The sequence below is a fragment of the Bombus terrestris genome, chromosome 11 (genome assembly GCF_910591885.1).
Source record: "Bombus terrestris chromosome 11, iyBomTerr1.2, whole genome shotgun sequence".
Taxonomy (NCBI): Eukaryota; Metazoa; Arthropoda; class Insecta; order Hymenoptera; family Apidae; genus Bombus; species Bombus terrestris.
Window position 1 is genome coordinate 11349862 of NC_063279.1, and position 23682 is coordinate 11373543.

At 36.7% G+C, this 23682-nt stretch overlaps 1 protein-coding gene across 7 annotated transcripts in view; it reads right to left on the bottom strand.

Annotated features, from left to right (window-relative positions):
- Nucleotides 1-282: 282 nt before the first annotated feature.
- The window catches only part of LOC100645457 (whirlin), a 109818-nt gene continuing 86418 nt past the window's right edge, over nucleotides 283-23682 (bottom strand). For 5 of the 7 annotated variants that reach the window (XM_048410336.1, XM_012313637.3, XM_048410337.1 and 2 more), the window contains 4 exons: nucleotides 15379-15603; nucleotides 9268-9573; nucleotides 8819-8897; nucleotides 283-8714 (listed from right to left, as the gene is read on the bottom strand). In XM_048410336.1, coding sequence (XP_048266293.1) covers nucleotides 8572-8714; nucleotides 8819-8897; nucleotides 9268-9573; nucleotides 15379-15603 — 753 coding nt within the window. In that variant the 3' untranslated portion in view covers nucleotides 283-8571. The remainder of the gene's footprint in view (nucleotides 8715-8818; nucleotides 8898-9267; nucleotides 9574-15378; nucleotides 15604-23682) is intronic. The other 2 variants (XM_048410338.1, XM_048410340.1) reach the window with 1 other exon arrangement.

Here is a 23682-nt window from a genome sequence, read left to right on the forward strand (position 1 = left end):
TATTATTAGATTACAGTAGCGTATACGCAATCTGTTTATAATAGTCCTCAAAATGTAATATCGAAAGGCGAAGTAAATTATTACAAAATCTAACAAAACATATAAAATGATTTCGATTAAGATTTCAACGAATATGTTACACGACTAATTCGTAATTTATTATTCAGCAATCTTTTTTTAACAAACAATTATATCAAAATATTCAAGTATACGAGGAAATGGGGAATTAAAAGATCGGAAGAGTAGAATAAGTAATAGTAGGAAGCGAAATAAAAGATTCGATAAATATTCATACCTCTCGTGGTGAACGTTTTATTCAATTACAATAATAATCGTCATCGTCGCGGTGATGATGTTAATAATAATAATAATAGTAATAATAATAATAATAATAATATTCACGGTCGTAATCATAATGTAATGACTATAATAATAATAACGGCACGCAAAAAAGAAGAAATCGACAGGCTGAACGATGATCGCAATCACATTACGCGACATCCAACGACGATAATAATGACAACGGTAACAATAATGAACAACAACAATTCGAACAAACAATTAAAGCGTCTGCGATTTTTAACAATAATCAAACAATATGGTCGCGCTCGTTACACTCGGAGAAACGATGAATTTCCTTTTGTCCCTTTACATTTATTCTACGCGTGTCCATGAATGTATCGTGTAGTCGTGTATTCGTATACGCAGGGTGTAAAAGTATCGTTTGATGATGTTCCTTCAACGTACTATTTAAAGCAAATAAAAAAGCAGAGATTTAAAGAATTTTACTAATAGATCTACAAATTCCAACAAACTGCAAGTGTTGTTTAGCGACACACAAAACTCCAGTATCGTCTCGTTAAAGAACGAAACCATCATTCTTATCCTATCTTTCAATCAATTTATTAACTTTTTATCGACTAATTGTATGTGCCATGCAACTAGTATTTGTTCAAACGTAGCGATTTATTACTCGATACGAGTTCATAATAAATAAGAAATTCCATCGATTCTAAAGCGAAATCTACTGTCAAAGTTACAAATTTTCCATACTTTATATACTATAAATAGGAAAAAGAAAACAGACCTAGAAATCTAATTATTTTCCACAATATGGTTGCACAACGAGCCGAATACGATAAGATCGTGGCACATATTTCTTTTACACCCTGTATACGCGCAACGTATCATTGTATACATGTTACTGGTGTAACAATTTCATACGTGCGATCTCTTCTATCTCCGTTCCACGACGATGAGCGTATTAATCGACGGGTCGTTAATTAACGCGACGAGCCCCGTCGTTTTCATCCTTTGGAACGATTCTTCGTGTTGTTGTTATGTGTTACACAGTCGTGTGAATTTGTTTGGTCTCTGTAAGTGTAGAACGTACGTGTGTATGTGTCTCTAAAGGTGTACGAAATCGGCTGCAAAAAGGATGATCTATGAAATGCGGTATGAACGAGCGGTTTGCTTATGTACAGAGTGTTCCTTGAAACGTTGCGAGTACAGTTACATCTGCTTTACAATTCGATTAGCCCTTTTATCCGCCGACGACTATAGTCGACTCGCTTTTGCATAATTTTCCGATTTTATTCTTCATTCGTTAAGCGAATGTGAATCCTCTTCTTTTTCAATCTTCTCGCTCGTTTATCTTGACGTCCGATTACGAGGATGTGTACGAAGCTTAAGCTAAAGATTTCACGCGAATTACGTTTGTCGATCGACTCTCGAGACTGAGGCGACGTGGTATCGTGGATGCTAGCTTTTTCTCTTAAAGTATTTCGTTGCAAGACAGACTTTTCTAACGTTTGATAAAGTTTATGACACTAAGAATTTCTTAACATTCAGAATCGATCGTATTTAAGATCGTTAATCGCTGATGCGAAATTTTTGTCCCGAAAAATTTTGCCGCAATATCCGACAGAGAAAACATTCCAAATACTCGACAATTAAGAATTTTCTATACACCGTCTCGATGAAATTTTGAATACCAGAAATCGTTTGATATTAAGAATCGAGTTCATATTCGTTTCGAGTGGAAAATTCTCATTTCTTCAACTTCGATTCAAATACGTTTTCCAACGGAATTGAAGCTGAATCCAATTCCTGAATTTTTATATCTAATCCAATTTCTCAATCGATTTTTCCTCCTTTCAATCATCAGCGATCGCAAGAAATGGAAGTAGTATTTCCTGGAGCGAAGTCACGTGCTTCCTCTTCGAAACGTTCGAAATCCCTGGTTCGCCTTTCATCGTACGATCGATCTCGATCACCGACCAGAGGATCGATTTCAATGCTCGCTCGCACCCACGGTTCCACGGTCGATCGAGAAAAAGCAAGTTTGCGGATGGTGAACGTGCGAAAGCTGGACAGGTTTTAACGTGGTACGAGTCCGTGTTTGTCTCTCAAGTTTGATTCTCTTTTCTCTTTTGTCGTTGAAAAAATAAATCGCTCTCTGCTAGATTACGCTCTTTCTTTTCTGACTTCGCGGCATGCTTTTTGTGTCCTGTGGGAGCTAACGCTATTATTTAAGATAATCTCGGGTTTAGTGGACGCAACCTGTTCGTCTTCGTCTAATTATTCTTTTCTATCGCGACTGATTGCTCGATCGTTTTGTCGCTTCCCCTTCGAACTTTAACCCTTTGCATTTCGAATATATTTTTCATTCGATCGACACACAACTTCAGCGCATTTTTACAGTGAAATGTATTGAAGTCAAAGGTAAATTTATTTGTACAGTAGCTTTCTGCTCATTTTCGTTTTGTGTCGATGAAAGGTATATAAGAAACGTCGCCATTGAAGCACAAAGGGTTAATTAATTGACATCGATCGTAGACTAATCGTCTCGTCGTGTGTTTGTTGATCGTAGGACATCGCTCGAATCTTTGAAATTCATTTTCTTTCACCTGAGGCAATTTTAAATGTATACGTAGCTTTATAAATCTTAGGTAGATATAGTTGTTTTGCGAAATTAGAAGAAAAAAATGGAAAGAATTATTTCGTTAAGGCACCTCGCTGGTTACTCGCTTAAGCAATTTCTTAAAATAAATAATTACTGTCTTTCCGATCACTTAACTTCAATAATTAGAATAATTAGAATAACTAGAATAATTTTCAACATCTTAACCTTTCTTCTACTCCTCAATTTTAAAGAAATCAATATCGTAATGCTGTTTTTAATTACCAATATTAACTAATAAGAAGTAATAAATAATTGAATTTTTTTATTAAAGAAAGAAACGATAAAAACGGCGAGAGAAACGTAAATAACGCGGAGACTTTAACGCCAGACTAAACGCGAACGCTCGAGCTCGCGGTAAAGAAAATCGGTTTCCGATTTTCTCAGAGAAAACAGTTTTCATTGGAGAAAGGTGGTCAATCGTCTCGCGATTAATCTGATTTTCATATAGAAATCGTGTTCATTAAAATTTATTTCAACGCACGAAACTTCCATCCCTCGAAATGAATTTTTAATCGAACCAAACGTATCATCGACAGTCGATATATTACATCAGCGATTATCATTGATCGAAGGGGAATCACGATGGCTCATTGATACGATAGATTGCCTCTCTCTCTCTCCCTTTTTCTCTCTTTGTCTCTCTGTTTGCAGTAGCTGATATTTTTCGAGAAATTGAAAAGCGATCGACCGAGAGCGACAGTATTTTTCTTGAAACGTTCGAAACCTTCGTCTGCTGTGTAATAAAGGGAACTTGTGTATGGAAAAATAGCTAGCGACGAATCTGTTTTCTCTTCTTGTCTCGATGGGATCGGAGGATCAGCGACCGTGAAGCATACATCGTGCAAGATAATGAAGCTGTTAATGTAATTACGTGGTTAATTGCAACAGTTTGGCAGTCTTTAAACGATAGATATTTCCTTTCATTCCTATTGTATCATAGTTTTGATATATTTTTGTTGCAATTGGATGATGGAGAAACTTACTGATAACTTTTTCTGTTGAATGTATTTAAATGAAACGAAAAGAGGAAAGACTCTTGTAAATGTTCTTACGTCTAGATTTACAGGTTCCTCTGCGAACATTTAATTAAGAAACCTGGATAATTCATTTCCAAATCGAATACCATTTATCTTATTCACGCGAGAAGCAAAAAATAAGTTTCAACTCTGACAAATCTCTTCCTTCATATATTCCAAATATCGAGTAAACGTTTCTTTCATTTTTACGGTTATTTGCACGAGTTTAAAAAATAGGAATACCGATTCCAGCGTACATTTATAAACAACGCTCTCCGTTTCGAACCGAGCCCGATAGAACCAGTTATTCCCACTTTTCTGCTTTACATAACTCTTCAACCAGAAAGATTATCAGCGTCGCTCCGCTCTGTGTCCGATCGTTAAGCAAAATCGAAAGATCGAAAAGCCAATGCTGTGTGTGCCAATTGCTTCGCACCGTACTGTATCCACTGACGCTGATCAATGGGAAGTTCCAACGAACATTTTCCTCGATCGTGATCGGTTCGCGTCGCTTTCACGAACCCATTCGTTTTTTCTTGTTTCTTTCATCAAAGCGGTAAGGCATTGTCGGATATGTCAGCTGAGATCTTCGAATCGCTCCGGTGATTGCGTTATACATCGAAGGCTTTTACAAAAATATCATCTCCTTCTTTCTTTCGTTTCTTTTCATTTCTTGTCCCACTTTCCATAGTGATCTTTCCTCTCATGCTTTTTTTTCATCGTTCGTTCTTCCTCTTTTATTCCTTGTTTTTTTTTTTATCCGGGACGTCGAATTTATTTTGGATGCTTCGTTAGAAAAATTCGCTTCGAAAACAGGAAGAAACACTAACACACGAGGTATTTTTTAGTTTTGTCTGTTTGCTTAGCCGAACAGCAACTAGCCGCGTTTTACCAATCGTTCCCATCTTTGCTCTTTTATTTCCCATCTTATTCTCTTTTTCGTTTTTATTTCTCGTGTTTCTTAATCCCTTGGCTTGTTCGCGACAAGCGGTGCAATTGCATCCTTGCGTTACAAAGCAACAACGAAGAAAACAACTCGAGTGCACACCAGCTACGAAAAACCTTCCTCTTCGTTTTTTCTTTGCGGTTTCTTTTCTTCTCCCGATCGTCCACTCGTAATAGTTTCCGTCTTGTTTTCCATTTTGCACTTGTAATTGTATGCACAAGTTTCCCGCTTTCCGCGCTCGAATTCCACGCTAACGTTCTTCTCTCGTCTGCTTTTCTCTTCCTTTTCTTTCTTCTTCTCCGTGTAGCTTTTTCTTCTCTTTGGCACATTTACCGGAATACGTCGTACACGCGTCCAGGTACATTACTGTTTTGAAACGTGCTTTCTTGGTTAACACACTGACGATCAAAAAATTCTATTCGTTCTCACCTTTTTTAATCTTTCAAAATTAATGCAAATGTAAAGCTGTTTATATCGTAATAGTATAGCTTGTCCGTTTCAGATAAAAGTAATATTATCGAAATACTTTATTGAGAATTTTTACCGAAAAGTAGCCTTCTAGATTGAATAATGCAAAGAATTAAATGATATAAAAGGGCTTACGTATTATTTGAATGAAATATTTCAAGAATTATTATTTAAACGATATATTACCTTATTTGACTAGATGTTATTAGAAAACAGTAATTCTACGACATAAATTCTGACAATAAGTTTATATTCGTGACACGACATTATCGAAAAACTCCATCGGAATTTGATTAAACGCGAATCTTTGAATCGTCAGTGGCTTTCGTCGAATCGTTTCTCGCTTTCTCTCATTGGCCTGCGTCCCGATTCGGCTGTATCATTACATATACGCGATAATTTACTACTTAAGCTTGCGCGGTATTTTTTTCACGTTTTATTTTTTTTTTTTTTGCATCTTTTTATCTTTTTTTATCATTTTTGTTAAAGCGAGCAAGATCGCGGACGATCATCGGCATTCGATAGAACGACTTGTGGACTCGTCGACATTCAACGTATACACACTACTATTCGTAAAATTACGTTTATCTTGGTAACAGGTAGAGATTAAACAAGACGTATCGATAACCATTTACTTTTACAACAACAGTCGCTACGTTTATACTCACGAATTGATAATTAGTAACTACTACTCGTTTAAATGTAATTATTGCGGTAACAATTACGTTATAAATAGTTAGCGAAAAACGGTTTGTCGACACTAACGAAGCAGTTCCACAAAGCAAATATTCTTTCAACTCACGAAAGAAAATCGAACTTTCTACTTAATTTGAAATTTAATTCTCTGTGCTTTGTAAAACGATCCGGAAGAACTGAAACACGTACGAATTCTACTTTCTCCTTACTTAATACAATGAATCAAAGAAAACTCTCTAAATTGTACGAACAAGTTATTTACTTAAAAAAGATTTTGCCCAAGAAAGATTGAAAGATCTTTCAACGAAATTAATAGGAACCGCTGTTCTAACTCACGTAGATACAACAAGTTGCTTCTCTCTTTTTCCAAATTACACAGCGACGAAAATCAACGTGATCGTGCACAACGATCGAAAAGTTCGAGACATCAATTACAATAAGGCGATACAAATGTATCATTTAGAAAATTCTTCTCGTCGTCGCGTCTATGATTCATCGTAAAAAATGCCTAAACGACGTGATCCACGTGAACAAGGTGAGGTGAAAAAGCATGAAATCTCTGTATGAAAAATACAGCCTCGAGTTTTCCAAGCGTGGCGCGCGTACGAATTGAAGGAATCGTCGCTCACGCGAACGTGATTCTAAAATAATTTCCACGTGATCCACTATGCAAACAAACGTTTATGATCTCGTGATCGCCTGTTCGTTTCACGCTTTCTCCAAATTTTCCAGAAAGTGCAGATTTTGTCTTCCTTTCTCCTTTTCTTCATTCGTCTTCGATCACGAAAATTTTCAGGTTTTTTAAGAAATTTGTTTTTTTTTTTTTTTCTATGCGCGATCGTCCGCGATCTCTCGAAAAATTCGAACGATCAGGCCCATTGCTAAGTACGCGGTGTCTATATTTATTTAAACTTGTTGAAAATATTTCGCATATTCTTATAGAATCTTCTCAGTTTTCCCTTCTGCGCGCTCCTCGGTGCCGCCTCAGCGCGCACCAGCAACCGGAAGTCCGTGCGCGCTTGAGGTGTGATCGGATAGGTACAAGTTTGCAATTCCACTACGATAGTCAATAATAATATTATCATATAATATATATGTATATATAACATATCTTGTTAAGCCTCAACAATTCCCATAATAAGTCTATGTTAATCTCAGGCTCCACTCGGTTAGGACTTCCGTCGATTTTGTTCCTCGCCACATTTTCCTCGCCGCCTGTTGGGTTTTCTTATGTACGAATTACTTGCTTATACGATTATCTAGATTTTATGCAAAAATAGAGTTTTGTGGATCCGTAGTCGAAGGTTTTTAACAGGCTGTGATTCGATAGATTTAGAAATATATGACAATTATTTTCATAATTATTCAAAATAGGAAATAAAAAATTGGAACTTTGAAATTAGACATTTAAAACTTGAAACAATTGCGTGGTAGCTGGAAAAAAGTATCTTTCTCGGACGTTTAAAAGACAGTTAAACGGATTGTCATCACGGTACCACTAAATAAGCCTTTGAGGAACTGCATCAACGAAAATCCTGATCGATGACATCGGCCAGGATCCTGGAAAACGCATTTTACTGAATCATCACATGTCTCGCATAATCTCACTGCCTCTTGATACGTTCGATCCATGCACGTGAACAGCTTTCGTGATCGTGTCTATTAAGCACAAGTTTCTCACTCAGGATCGCTCGATTTTGCTACTCACATATTCGTGAATCTCTTGTCTTGGCAGAGTCTCTGATTGAATCTCGTTACGATTAAGAGTATCATAATTAGTATACACGAAACAATCCCTAATAGTTTGGCACAGTCAACCTTCCTTCTCTCATTTAACATCTTCCTCACACTCAAAATGTCTCTCTTAAATAGTCTCTTCAAACCATATCTCTTTTGTACTCCTGTGTTTTGTCACCGGATCGTCCTTACTTTTATTCCTCGTCGCAAACTTTGACAATATTTGTTCTTATCAGACGGCTTCTTGGATCGAAAAGGTTGGAAAGCCGAAGGATTAGAAGCTTCCGATAGCTTGGCTCGTCAGCAACGAGGGCAGCCACGATAGTGTCGACGATCGTGTAATTATCATTCCATTGACTCGCTAATCGAGCTTCACTCGCCGCCTAACCCTTCCTCTAACCGTGGCATTTCTTTATCTTTCCTTCTTTTTACTCTTTGTATTTTCTTTTTGAAAAATTCCCACCACCAGGGCCAGGTTCAGTTAGCACCTGACTGAGAGCTCGACCGTCGAATCGAGAGCGTTCGATGAAGATGAAGAGGCAAGCTCGTCTTCTTTTCTCTCTTCGTCGATTTGTCTTCGTTACATTTGTCGATCGACGAGCTTCATGATCGATTTCCTCGTTTCATCGGTCTCTTCAGCTTCAACAGACGGTTCAGCGTCTACGACGCTCCAAGTATGTCGCGGGCCGAGCTCTGGTCACGTTGGGCTACGGTGGTTCCGGCTCGGAGGTGGGAGATTCCTGCTACGCCTCCAGGAATATCAGAGCCGTCGGTTTCGGCTCCAGGTTGCTCTTCTTTGCCTCGACTACCAGGAACTCGATCTCGTTGCGGTCTCGTCTCGCGAACGACTCTGCGATCAGCCTTGCTACCTCCTGATGATGGAGACCTATTTAAACAAAATACAGACGAATGTTAGAGTTCTGTCATTTCTGTCATTTCATGATTGTAGCTGGATTAACGAGAAAAGAAAGATTTGGAAGATGAAATTACCTTCGACCTTGTGACCGTCGACTTCTAGGATCAGCTGACCGACCTCGAGACCACCAGCCTCGTACGCTGCTCCATTATCCTGTGAAAATGTAAACTAATTAGTGTTCCGAGTATCGGTAACTTGTTTACGTAACAGTAGAACTACAAGTCTGTAATGTATATTTAAGTGTTCTATAGCTATATGTATAGACGATTGTAATTAAACTGATCATTTCAGGATGTGTTTTCGATATCTCTTCATCAACCAAACGTTATTCTAGAAATAAAATCAGTCATCGATAATCACAGAATACTAAATTTTACTTTCAAATTCTTTTGAGATGTACAAATATACGCAATACTTGAAAATTTCCTAAATTCTGATGTTTTCTAATATCTTCGTATTCCAATCAATTAATTATTATTTTCCAAATAATGTTAATACTTATAGTGAATACAAATTTCCTTACATGTATATTGATGATTCTGGGTAGCGGATGTTTGGTATTGGCACCGCCCTCGATGGCAATACCTAAAATCGACTTGGTTTTCTTAACAGTGATCCTCAGGTTACCCTGATGATCAGGAACCACAAGGGCGCCATCTTCTTCTCTTCTCTCCGACATTTCGCTCCTAGTCAACCTTTGAGCACTGTGATGTCTTCGTGGTGGACCACCGGCACCCCCAGCCCCAGCAGTAGCTGCACCAGAACCACCCTCTTCGAGGAGCTGAGCTTCTTGCATGTCGAAGCTCCGTGAGAGCTTGTGCGCGAGTTCCTGAAACGGGCACAGCTACGTTTCATCGGTGGAAGTTGAGCCACCCGGCTTCCGGTTGACCTTGTGACAGCCACCGTTTGTTCACATAGTAGAAAAATTGATTTATATTCCTTTTTGGATGTATTTTCGAGATGTTGTCGCTTTCTTTTAGTTTCCTAATTTCTTTCGATGCTATTTGAATATTTTGTTTCGAAAGTACCAGTTTGAATTTTCTATCATTTGAAAATTCCGATTTGAACTTTCTACGTTGAAAATTCTCATTCTTTTACAATAGAAGGAAAATTCTATGCTTCTAGTTTTAGTTGTCTCGTTTTCTCTTGAAAAGAAGTTTGAAATATTCACCGATGGAAAACAGAGTGAACATTTTTCAAGTTGAAAATACAAGATTCAACGGGAAAAGAGTTTCGGACACGGTCACTGTCACGCAGTCCGTAAAAGCCACCTCGAAAACGCATGATGACAGCACACAAGAGCTAAGGAGGCTGATGCTGACAAGTTCGTGTGCACGCTGTAGTCGAAGGGAATCCTGGTAGTCTGTAAAGTTGGTTACGCGAAAAGCTTCGTGAAAGGTACGATACGAAAGAATTTCTAACACTTCGCGTTTCGTAACATTCTGTGAAACCTGTGCAATGTGCTAAGACGAATATGAATAAAATTAATATAAATTATTGTCTGGAAAATAACTATTTCTTCATGGACAAGACTTCTTGCATCTCTGGTATCAGACGTTTTGCTTTTACAAAAAATAAATATCAATAATTACGTCAATCATCATGACATTTAAAATATAAAATGCATAGTATATCACGTTTGACTGCTTGTACAAATTTCTCTCAAGTTACACTGTGAAAAGATCAAGAACTTTAATATAAAAGAGATATCTTGTATATCAATTTTTACAATTTTTAATTTCGAGAAATTTAATTTCAAATAGTATCTTCATCGTAGTACTCTAAGAAGCGGTATTATCTTTTAAAAAATAACCAAACATCGTCGATCAATGGGTTTCACCAAGTTCGCCTTTGTAGTTACTCCACAGCCAACTTGCATTGTCTACCGGGCTTCGCTTCTCCACAACGATGCACATCTCTTCTTGTTACCTATATGCAATCACAGTCATCGTACGCAACATCGTGTAGAAAAAACGTGAATATGAATAAAAAAATATACATATATAAATATATATATATAGCAATAAATATAAATATATCGTGTAATATATTTATATTTACGTACATATAAATAAATATATATGTATATCGATATAGGTATCATAAGAGTATATTAAAAAATTAAGTTTCATGCTTGCTGATAGGCTGGTAGCAGTTGGGTGTTGGTGGTGCTCGGACAGAGTGGTGGTGGTGGTAGTGGTGGTGTTTTGTCGTGCAATTATTTTACGATCGAATTATATTTCATTTCTTTTATTCTTATCGAAATTGCGATTGCACGATCAACTTTCTTAACGCACGGCATTTAACGAAATTGGTTCTTCAATTCCAATTTGTAACGTGCGAAAAAAGACGAGAGTTCATGAGACGATGATAGAAATGATCGTGGCACGTGATTCCTTAATCAAACCTTTGAAACGAGTATCTTTCCTAGACTAGTCACGTATCTTTCCTCGTCAAACTGGTCGAGTTTCACGAATTTCGAAATTCTCACGAAACTCCTTGCTCTTCGTTCAATTTCCAAAGCAAACTCGGCATTTTTGTTGTTACGTCGCTTGAGGAATTCCTAACTAGTGTTTAACTTCAGTTGTTGAGTCAACTCGCGAGTCCCCCGAGCGAATTCTGACGCGTTCGTTAACATTAGAACTACCAGAGACGACGAAATTACTGATTCGTAATTTTCCATGAGAATCTTATAGACTTACAGACTTATGGATTTTTGTCGGATTTTATAGATTTTTAAAAATTTGATGAATCTTTGAAATTTTCTCTACTTTCTACACTTTTTAGAATCGTCAAATTTTATCATTTCTACAGATCCTATAGATTTATATAGATTTGAGTAATTTTTTGTAAAATATATGATTCAAGATTTTTATATTTTTATTGGAAAATATTTCTCTCCTCAAATTATATATTTTTACATGTCGCTGTCATTTTGATTCTTTTGATAAAAATTCTGTATAATATTTTAGTTGTCGACAGTTCTAGTGTCAAACGTTTTGATTTATACAGAATTCTCGGTTTCGTTTTGCGAAAAATGAAATTCCACAACGTAGATTCCGGATCGTCTCGAAATTCGCTCGACTTCCATCGCGTGCGTCAAATTTCCACCGACACAGATGTGTCGGTAGCCGGATCCGTAGGTCACGGTCGACGGGCATGGAAATCGAGCGAATTCGCGAACCAAGTTTCGCGGCCGGCCTCCTCCTTGCATAGAGAAACGCGAATCGCGAGCGGTGAAAGTGTTTCGCAAACGAACGCAGTTTGTGTGACGAGAACACGCGAACACACATGCGTTTATTCGCCCCGTGAATTTCTCTTCCTACGCGTACCTACGTGGATCCCATTTGTCAACTCGTAATTGCGAAATAATTAAAAAAATAAAGAAAATGGAAACGATTCTTCAATAATTCTTTATATTTTACGGCGAAGCAAGAATGGAAAAAATAAAAGTTTAGGAGAAAAGCTTAGATCTAAAGATTTTGTTTGAAGTCAACTGAAAATTAAGCAGTTCAAAATTAGATCGCATAACTGAAATCCAACTCAGAATGTTGTCGTCGTTTATAAATCATCAATATATCGAAAAAAGTACAATCTTTTAAGTTTGCCAAAAATAAATGACAGATACGTGGAACTTCATAATAACAATATTATAACAATTGAAATTTTGAAAATTGTAGCGAATGATTAAAATTGATTGGAAAATTTCTCTGTTACAAAACGATTAAAGCTATGCTTTATTATATTTCTCTTCTGTAGTTTTCAATTAAAATTCTCATTAAAAAGCAATTAAGAAATGAAAGATTTAAACTATTACATAAAATGTACGTAACTTGTAAATTACATGACGCTGTAGAGATTGAAAATCGGTCTGATACAACGACATAATCCAAATGACGCGTGAACGATGGTCGTCGAACTGAAACTCGTCAGGGAGCCATTTCCTCGCGGATTTTCCGGTTCCCTTCGAGTCTCCTTGTTCGGTGAAAACTTTTGTCTACGCTTTCTCTGCTGATTTATCGTCATCGATGGCGTCCCATTACTGATCGAGACTTTCTTCCTACAAAGATCCTATCTTGCGAACTTTACAGCATCGTTCTATCGATTGTCTACGTACGTTCAGGATCCGATTGCACGTTTCTAATCTCTAACGATGGTCTCTATAGCAATTAAATAACATGAAACGAACTATACTAGTATCTACATTTCGATTTTACACCCCGTTCACCGATTTTAAAGTCGCAAATATACAGTGATGTGGAAAAGTTCCTAGTCAGAAAGATTCTTCATTTTATGTTCTAAAAACGATATCTATAGGAATTTGAACTAATTTAGTAAAGAATTTAAATAATTTAGACTGCGCATTTTTATGCATTTATGGAATATTTAAAGGCTCAAAAATGCATAGAATATAGGTAAGATGCAAGAATATAAAAATACCTAAATTAGGGTAGATTGTTATAATAATTAGTAAGTGTATCAAATTTTTTCTTAGATTTGATTTCTTTATCTGTGTTTATATATATATATATATATATAAAAATGTGAATTTGCATAAATGTGTGCAGTCTACTAATATTATACGACAATGTAATAGTATATATTCGTTTTATTGCTTTCTTTTGCTTGCTATTCCTTCATAGCCAGTATCAGTTAAAATTCTTTTAGATATCGCTTCTGGAATATAAAATGAAAAATTTATCCAACCAAAAACATTTGCATACGCTACTGTACCTGACTATACAACCTATACCGCTACACTGTATTTCGATGTGAGTAAAGTGATCGTGCATGCCAAGACATCTAAATATAATGTAAAAATACACTTTGACATATGTTCAGACGGTGTATATATAATTATATATTTATGCTCGTGTTCGAACGTTCTTATAATTATATATACATTGCATAGATATTATAGTAGTCGTGCGTTGAATATATAGTTAAGGATAAATCGAAAGTAGCATGTGCAAGACATCTAAGAAAAAACACGTACACACCTAACGCTATTTCGACTAAATTCGCTAACTCTAAGAGCAGAAAAAGGAAAATTGATCTTGGTAAAAAGAAACAGGGATAGAGAAAGAAGTAAGAGACAGACAGATAGTGAAATATATATGTAATGTAACATATAGTAAAAGAAAGACAGAGATCTAATTGGGAGAATTTCATGCCAAAAGGGATGATCATTTCCGATGGCTTGATATTAGACAATTAAATTAAGATAACTTTTAATTTTGAATGATTATCGATCATGATTTTATTTTATTTAACCATCACGTAAACCGATTAAAGATAAATATTTTCTTTTTCATTTTTTCGATTAAAAATTAAAGAATTCTATACTTTGAAATTATAAAAATTACCGATTTTGTAAAAACCAGAAATTTTCATTCTTTTTAATATATGCGTATCGGGGAATAACCGCACGTTTAAAGTTTGCATATTTTCTTCAGTTTATGAAACAAGCTTGGTGTAAAATATTACAAAAGTTTTGTTTCACCAGGGTGAACTTGTACTCAAGAAAGTAGGAAAGTTCTGCGACCATAATGCTATCGGACATTATCCTACTACATGTCAAAAAATTAAATTTTTGTTAAACAGGTTTACCGACTAGTTCGTAATATATTGTCTAACTATAGTCACTACGTTTTACAATCGTATCTATTAGTTACTTTACTAAACATCTCATGGACAGCACTTCGAATATTACGTTAGAATTTGTCACTATTTTGTCTATTGATCTAATGTTGGATTCGATGAAACGATACTACTGATGAATAAATTTTTTTGTTCATTTTCTAGAACAGTCCCGATCCCAAAATTTGGCTAAATCTTTACACGCGGTATAAAATTATTTTTCAGTCTATTTATAAGTAATCACAATTGTCTTTAGTTCAAGAGAAACAAAAGAATGATAGGAATTCTTTGATTAATTAGACCTTCTTGGATGAATCGATTAGTTAATAAGATAAAATAAAATTCAAAAAATAAATAGAAGAAAAGTATCCATCGCGTTCTTCCTGCTTCTATATAGATACCATAAAATCGTTATTGGCGATCGATTATTTATCTCTTCGATTTACAAGCAGTTCGAGCATATGAAGCCTCGAGTCGCAACCAGAAAACCGATGCGAAGATCTCGAAAAGTACCTTGAAGAGTTCATCCATCCCGACTTGCGTAAAAAATCGAAGAGCGTTAAAAGCCTGGAAATTTCAGCCTAGCGATGTACAAGACTCGCGGATGGAAATTTGCAAATTTGCATTACACCAGACGATTTTAACACTAGGGAGCTTTTAAAACACTCGAGATCAGATTAAGACAGTCAGGCCGTTTAAGTTTCAAGAAAACTCGTCGAGAATTCCACGGTCGTACGTCGCGACTCGAAACGTTTGACGCGACTCGAAACGCTTCGCGAATGACATGGGAGAACAAAAAAAGAAAAAAGAAAATTGAAATTTTAAAGTACAGTAAAACAAGAGAGGCTTTAAAAGTGAAATAAAAGAGAAAGAAAGGAAAGAGGAAAATCAAGAGAAAAATCGATAGACAGAAAGAGGAACGAAAGAGAAAAAAAGAAGTATCTGTGCGTGGTAGACTTTTGTGTGTTGGTGGTTCGTTTAAATTTAAACTTACGAGGGGCCTGGCGCCCCAGTACCAGGATTTGACACGTTGCGTTAGCCCACCGAGCAAGTGGGACCTCCAACCACCGAAACCTCCACCACCTCCACCCTCTGAGCTCCTTTCCTCCCTTCCTTCGTCCTCATCCTCCTCCATATCGCGATCCCTTTCCGTTCCGCCTCCGCGTCTCCCATTACCGATCATCTCGGCGTCGCTACCATCGCAACCACCGTCGCTCTCCTGCGTCGCGACGCCGGGAGAAAAACATCGAAAGCCACGTGTTAGCCCCGTCAGCCGATACAACGTTACATTATAGTGTTACAGTCTCGTCAACGTGAGTTTATTTTTTCCATTGTCAAGCCTTTCTTCCTTTTGTTTCACTGTGTTTATTTCGTGTTTTGGAATTCCAGAGAGTTCTTTTTCGGGGAGGGGAGAGAGAAAAACGGTAGCTGTTGGTTGTTTTATTATAGAGTTATGTAGATAGGGATTAGTAGTATTATTGATGTAATATATAGGGTGGATAAAGTTAATGGTGAGTTTGAGTTAAAGTTGTGGTTAAGATTTTCAGATACGAGCTGTAGGGATTTAGGGAATTATCCTTGTGACTACTACTTTATTTTAGTACATGGCTTAGCTACGTATTTTATTACATAGCTTACGAAATAACGATCTAGAATTACGTAGGTGGTACTATTATTTTACATGTAAGTTAGAATCTTCCGCAGCGTGGAAGAATTTTCCCATAAATCTTCACGAGGCGGATCATTTTTCTAGTATCAAACTACGCTCTATTTAACGAGTCAGCAGAGGTAAATAAAGCTATCGGATGAAAATCTAGAGAATGCTATAGTATAGCTGCGAGTGAGCAATATCTATTTTTAATTTCTTGTAAATTGAATACATTCAAGCATATAAAAAGAAACACACTAAAGATCTTCTATAAAACTCATCGATTTCGTACGAACACGTTCTTTCAGTGATCCGTGCACAATCTACAGCCATTAGGACCATCAAGAGGGATTCCGTTCTCAATTTTCGCAAGCAGTCAGTGACTGTTCAATCGTCTCGTTAAGTTCAATCCCGAGCAATGGTAACGTGCACGCAACTATTCCGCGATTCCGTTATCCGCTATTAATCCACGGCACGAAGGCGATCGATTTATATCGTAATCGCTCGCGCTGGTGTAAGATTTCACGGCGCGGCGAGAAAAATGGCCCCATGGTCCCTGGACGAGCGTGACGCGCGCGGTAATCATCATTATCGCGTCAGGATCGCGTAATCCGAACCGAGCCTTTCCCATCGTATACAACCGAGATAGAATGCGTACAACGAGAACGAAGGAAAATTCTCGTTCCGTGTAGACCTCCGATAAACCTGAGATTACAGGGAAATCGACGCGATCACAGTCATAAGTGATTTCAAGGTTTCTCAGTCGGGACCGTAGATAACTTTTGATTGCACGGATCGCGCTTCCTCTTTCTTCTTCTTCTTTTTTTTATCCCTCTTTCTTACTATCTTACGTAGTAAAAATGGTTTGTATGATGTTTAGCGATGGATAGAAGCTATGATGATCGTTTAAAGGAAACTTTCAATCTGAAGGTTTTTATTCTAAAATTCAGTAGAATGTTCCAGCTATAATCAGACAGGTACGATGATCATAGCTTCTCGAGGAATCGAAAAAGTTGCGATTTTAACTATGTTATTTTCTGGCGTTCTTCAGTTCATTTCCGATTCGTGAGCTTTCCTCGTTTCTCGCTGAAAATAGTTCCTCTAGAATTTCCTGTATTATGGGATACTTGGCCTTTCATTAAGATTAATAACGATTAATTTCTTAGTTTACGATACTCAATTAATTTTATTCCCTATGTTATAAAATATATTCATCTAATATATAATACAGGAATTTTTATCTATTTCGTTGTAATTTAATATCTAATTAGAATTTTATATATCAGTTCCTCATGTATTTGTAATATATTTTCAGCCAGCTGCTCGTACAACGTTTCACTTGATTCAATCCACCTCTAAAGAACTTTATCCAATACTAAATATAATTCCAAAGCATCATCTGTCTTTCATTCTCTAAGACCACATCCACAGAATCGTCATTTGATTCGTATTATCTCATCCCACGCAATCCATCAGGACACAATATGTATTATTCTATAATAGGATCGACTGGCTGTGCCAATATATAACCACAAGCGTGCAAACAACGAAAGGAGCATCGCGTCGCGGTAGAATTCCGATTGTTCCTGAAACACTTCTCCCAGAGTAGCGTTCGATTGTTTGCAGCAATTAGAACAGGTGTCCGCAATTAGCGGCGTGGAGAAGTCTTTGGAGCGCGAAAGGGTCGCGAAACCGGCGTCGTATTTCGCGGAATATCTCCTTAGCGACCGTGGAAACGTGCAATTACCAACCGCTAATTAATCGTAATTAAGGGACGAAGATCGCCCTGGTGACCGTTTCCACGTATCATTATGTGGAACGTCGCGACCGATCGACTATCTAACCGAATATAACGGGATACTCTGAGAGTAATTCGTCCTCGTGAGGTAATCGTGTTAAGTAATTCGTAGTATATTATCGTTGTGTAGATTGATGGAACAACCTTAATTACTATGGCTAACAGACGGAGTGACGGTAATAGAGAATGGAGAAATAAATAGATAGGTGGAATGTTGGAAGATCACTTTGTAGTAGTTATTATATATAATATTATATGTATTATATATATATATAATATTTAGCATTATTCTTCTGTATAATTAAATAATCGAAAATTGATTCCAGATATTCGTTACGGCTGTTAAGTTAAGAGAGTTTCGTTAAGTTGATATTAAGCATGATTTTAGTACATTAATTGTGTGTATAGAGAAGATGAAAAATAAGGGTTGATTGTGGGAATAGAAATTTCGTACGAATAAAATATTTACACCAACTAATTGATGATGAATTTCAAGTTATATTAAAGATGCGAATTGTTTTATATTTTGGCAAATAATATAGTTATCTAACTATGGATTGTATATTAACCTATTTAACTGTTTTTGATATAATATTTATTCACGTTGTTATTTATGTATAGATATAACTTTTTATTCACACTAACGAATAAAATCCCTAAATGAGAATAATAGATCAATTATTACGTTAAAATATTATAGAACTTTATAGATATTATATCTTTTTCCACTTCATAAACCGTCACTTATCGATTACCATTAAAAATCAATGATACCTTCAATCAATTTAATTAAATGCAAAAGATCAAAAGAGAACATTCTATACTTCGTAATATGTGCTATTCCAAGTCACATGATATTACAGAGTAAAATTCAAACGTTCGTTCGCGAGTGATCGAGCACCGAAATTCGACTAGATACATGTCGTTAATTGACCCAGATCGTTATGGGCGTCATCGATTGCCGAGGAGCCGCTTTTCGGCCCGCTTCGTCTTCCTGGTATATAACGGAACGACTCGCCGAAAACTTTCTCCGACGCTGACCTATTATCGGCCTGCCATTATCATCGTTGTTTCGCGCAGTTGGTTAAGGTTAGTGGGTAACCGCGGTTTGTTGAATTACGAGCCGAGTGTCACGTCGAACGAGGCTCAGGTTTTTCAGACTGGAACGATATCTTCGTGGAAATCTTCTTATTGCGGATAATATCGCCTTGCTAAGACTGAGTTACACGCAGATCTCTTTTAATTTCTTGTGAGATTTTGAACCACTTAAACAGTGTTTATGTAGGTATCATTAAAACGGTATAAATGTTGCGATGTTTGGTATAGATATGAGGAATTCCTTTTTTTTTTTTATAAGTAATACTGCATGTTATGTACCATTTATAATATCTGTGTAGCTACCGTATATGATTGATGCATAATTTATGAATATTTTATGAACCAACCGAATGATAATTTTTCACAGAAATTTTATTTGATTATTTAATTATTTACCATAGATAAGAGACAATGTGTGTGTTTGTGTGTGCGTACGCGTGTGCGTGTTGCAATGTTATTTGGTATGGATGTCGACCTCATCTAGAACGAGGTATCAATTCCACGATTTCACCAGATCACAGTGGATTTGCACGTAGGTGTCATTTGAAAACTGCTCTCGAAAGTCTTTGCGTAATGCCTCGACTCGATGAATTTAAAGTCAGAGATAATTCCGTAAGAATCCGATATCGAGAAGTGCAAATAAAATTCTTGTGAGGAGTTTCTCGATCGAGAAAGTCAAATAATTTTATCGTAAGTATATTTTCCTCAAGAAACGCGTGTCTCATTTCGTTGCAGAGACAATTATGTAAATGACGGTAGTTGCGCAACTATCACGCAATTCCGCGTATATGTCACGCAGATACGCAAAATATACAATTACTTACACGACTGTTATGCATTACAGAAGTTTAATTAATGTATTACATTTTTACTGCTAGGATTATTTATAGCTTACTTTGAAATAAGTGAATTAACTTATACACGTCAAAGCGCTAAAAAATGCAATAATATCATTAAGAAAGTATAGAGTATGAGTTATTGTTTTATCAAGATACGAGAAATATATTAGAATGGATAAATTGGAAGCTTAAAATGGAGTTGTTGCATTGAAGACCATCTTACCAATTTAATCAATATGGTGGTGTTATATTTATTTCATTGATTTATTTCTGCAACTTTGTATTAGTTCTCTATGTTAACATTGGCATTCGATAGAAAAGTTCAATTCACCACAAGTAACTAATCGTTTAAACTCGTATTTCCACCGTTCCACCCCACCGAATCTATTAAACTTCTCCACTCGATTAAACTCGAAACGCACCGGGCAAAGTATAATTAATCCACAAAGAGTATACCGATTTCGCAATTAAATCGATTCGTCCTGTACCTTGCTTGACCAGAGATTAAAGTAGTCTCTCCTCGGATGATGTGTAACACCTGCGGGATTCGACTCAAAATCAATAAAATTGACAAAAATTTTACTACCGTGCATAATTACATTCTTCGTTTATGTATATTCAAAAGTATTGCAGAAAATTCGTCGATAACTACAGTTTTTATAAAAATAGAATGTTACAGAATTTCATTCCAAGTTTAGCGTTATACTGAAGTACTAGACAATCAAAAAGACGCATAGAGAAATTAAAAAGAAAACTTCAAGTAAATGAAAATGTAACCTATTTTGTGATAAAGAAACGGAATAGAATCTGCAGAACATATGTAAATTCTGCTCGGCTAATAATGCACATAAGTATCTCGAGTAAAATCCCTTGCCTCGAAGCTTCTATCGTTCGTTTTTCAAGTGGCCGCTGACCCACGCGAGTAGTGGCTCGTTATTAATCGCGGTTCTGCATATACAGTGAGTCATCAGAGAGGCCGCGTACAAAAGTAACCACGATAGGAGGATGATCCGTGGATCGAACCGGTTCGGAGATAAGGAAGATAACCAAGAGGAGACTCGTCACACGAGAAATTGATCAAGAAACGAGCCCGTTCCAATTTTCATCGCGGCCACGGAAACGGGCTCGGACTTTGCCGTTGCTTTTTCTCGTCTCTTCTTTTGAGCCACGATCACTGACAATTGCGATTCGACCGAAGTAATAAATTCCTCGGCATTTAAGTCATAAACGCGACACTGAGGATCATCCTTTTCTCATACTTCTGGAAAAACTCTATGGAGCTCGATTTATTTCTTCGATTCTATTACGACGACGATTCGTTTGGATCTGTTCGAAGGGAATTTGAGATGGATTATGTATGTTGCTGTACAAGCTACGTAGTGTTAGATTGTTCAAAAAGTGTCTTTCTTTTACAGACGTGTCTTTTACAACGATGCATTCTTATACAAACAGAACGTTGTGATCTTTATTTTGATAGAACAAAATGGATCATTGGTAATTTGATACGAAGAATCTTGTGTATTCATTATTTCCTTATAAAACGAAAGAAACTTTTCGGACGACCTAATGTATAATGATATACATAGATGCGTCTTTCCCAATTTACATTTTCTATGGAAATTGAATAAACGATTAAAGAGATAACAAGGAAATGGAATCTGAATAAACATTTATTTATTATTCAACAAACATTTAGCAATTTATTTATTATGGAATAAACATTTATTGGGCAACAAATCTTTTTCAAACTTTTCCTCCCTTTCTCCAACGAAATCTCAAGGTAAATTTCCACCTGAACGAGCAGCTCTAAATGAGAAGCTAGCGAGAGAGAAAGACAGCAAGAGTAGCAATTAACGGAATATCCGATTAAGATCCAGTCGTGAAGTTTCCCAGGAAGGTCGGTTCTTCTTTCGTCGAAAAGAAGTACCGTTCGGTTGGCCCGTCAATTCTGAGTAATCCTAATTGACCGGTCGGGATGATTTGCACAGAGGAAAGTCACTTGGAAGATTTGCTAGTTGGCAGAATAAGGTGTAAATAAAAAATGGCGGTTTCTCTAACAGAGGATGACCGATTCTACGTTCAACGTAATTCTCTTGTTTGACATATTCGACTGCCCATTAACATTCGAGACGACGACGCTTCTGTGAAAATGTAGACTTGCCTGAGTAAAGTAAATGACGTTCCATGAGAGAACTGTGTCGAATTGTCTCTATACGTTCTAGGTACACGATAGAATTTATAAATAGAAAGTTCAGAGAAACAAAAGGCAGAGAAAGAAAGTCTGGCGTCCGGTGACTCTTTACATAAACCAGAATCCATCCCTCGGTCAAGACAGCCACTAGCTGTACAATTGTAATACCTGTAACAATTGTCGGACCTCAATAATCCTAAGGAACTGTCTTAAAACTTAATAGTTAAGATCCTTAATTGTTATAAAAGATATTCAAGTCGAGAAGTTCCTTATGGTTATTGTTCAATCAGGTAAAAAATGGGAAGGTCGGGGTTTTTTTCATGTTCAACGGTCATTTCCACCCGTAAACGACCGGTGGTTGGGCGACCAACCCTCAGCAATAATTTTCCCCTGCGACAGCATCGTTATCGAACTTCACTGGTTTATCAGCCTTAGATCAGTCAACATTTCTTAACTGGTTTTTCATCCGTTGACCGGTCAATGTCTTGACTGGTTCTTCGTTTATTGATCAGTCATCAGTTGTAACTTACTATTTACACGTCTCTGAGAATACGTCTATACCCACGACGCGCAGCTATTTATATCTACAAAGTTGCTGGAATAAAGTATATATTATAACCTGTTACTTCAGTGTTATAATCAGTCAACTACCTCTATTATCCTAATCGAAATAGGAGATCGACCAATCCGTTTACCTAATCGTAACGAGAATTTACTCTCGTTGACGCGATCTACCGCGAAAACGTCTTTCTGCGAACGGTCGAACAGAAAGAGCTTATATATTTTATGATAAAAATTCAGAGAAAGGAATATTGGAATCCCTGAGACTCGAAGTTTCATAGAATAATACGTGAAGTGGTTCTACTAGGATAAGAACGTATGTAGTAGAACTCTGATATTGCAATATTGTAAAGAACTTTTCCTCCTGCAAAAAGCAGTATTATTATAATTATCTACGAACTCATTTTTGGGATTGTTGTCGTTTTGCTTGGCCGAATTCATAGAAAGGTTTATCGCTGAAGGATGGAGAAACGGCTTAGAATTTCTTTCCATAGTGTTTGTTTGCTAATTGAGGAGAGGATTCGCGGTAGAGACCGTTTCGCTTGGCCCTGTCCTAATTAGCGAATTTTTATTGCGAGAAAAGCCGTTCTAATGGCTCTCTACGGATTTTGAGTGGCAATTAAGGAGCCTTCTACAGAAGACTAATTTGGTGAATCGTTAGAATAGGCAGGACGATTTGAAACTCATGTTTATTCGCGGTATCCTGTACTCTAATTAACGATTCTAATTTTCGATCCTTCGAAACCGTTTTGCCAGAGATCCGGTCAAGTGTATTTCATGATATAACATGATTAGTTGCCTGATTCCTTACTATCGCGATCATCGATACTCTTCTTCAGATAAAAGAATGACTCTATCTTTCTTTGGCATTTTTTGCTGATTATCGTGACAAACGTGAAACCAAGTCTGTGAAATATCGCGGTGTTTATCTCAACATAACAAAATGGATCGTGCGTAATTCGATAAAATAATATAAAATAAAAAATGCTGTGCGTCTATTATTTACTCATAAAACGAAAGAAACTTTTCGGACAACCTAATACATATAATGCATTTAATGGAAGAACCAAATCTTCGATGGACTCCCTTTCCTCTAGCATTGCCCGTAAAAATTTGGATTTGCATAAACATCAGTAGGTTACTAATTATTTATCATATAATAA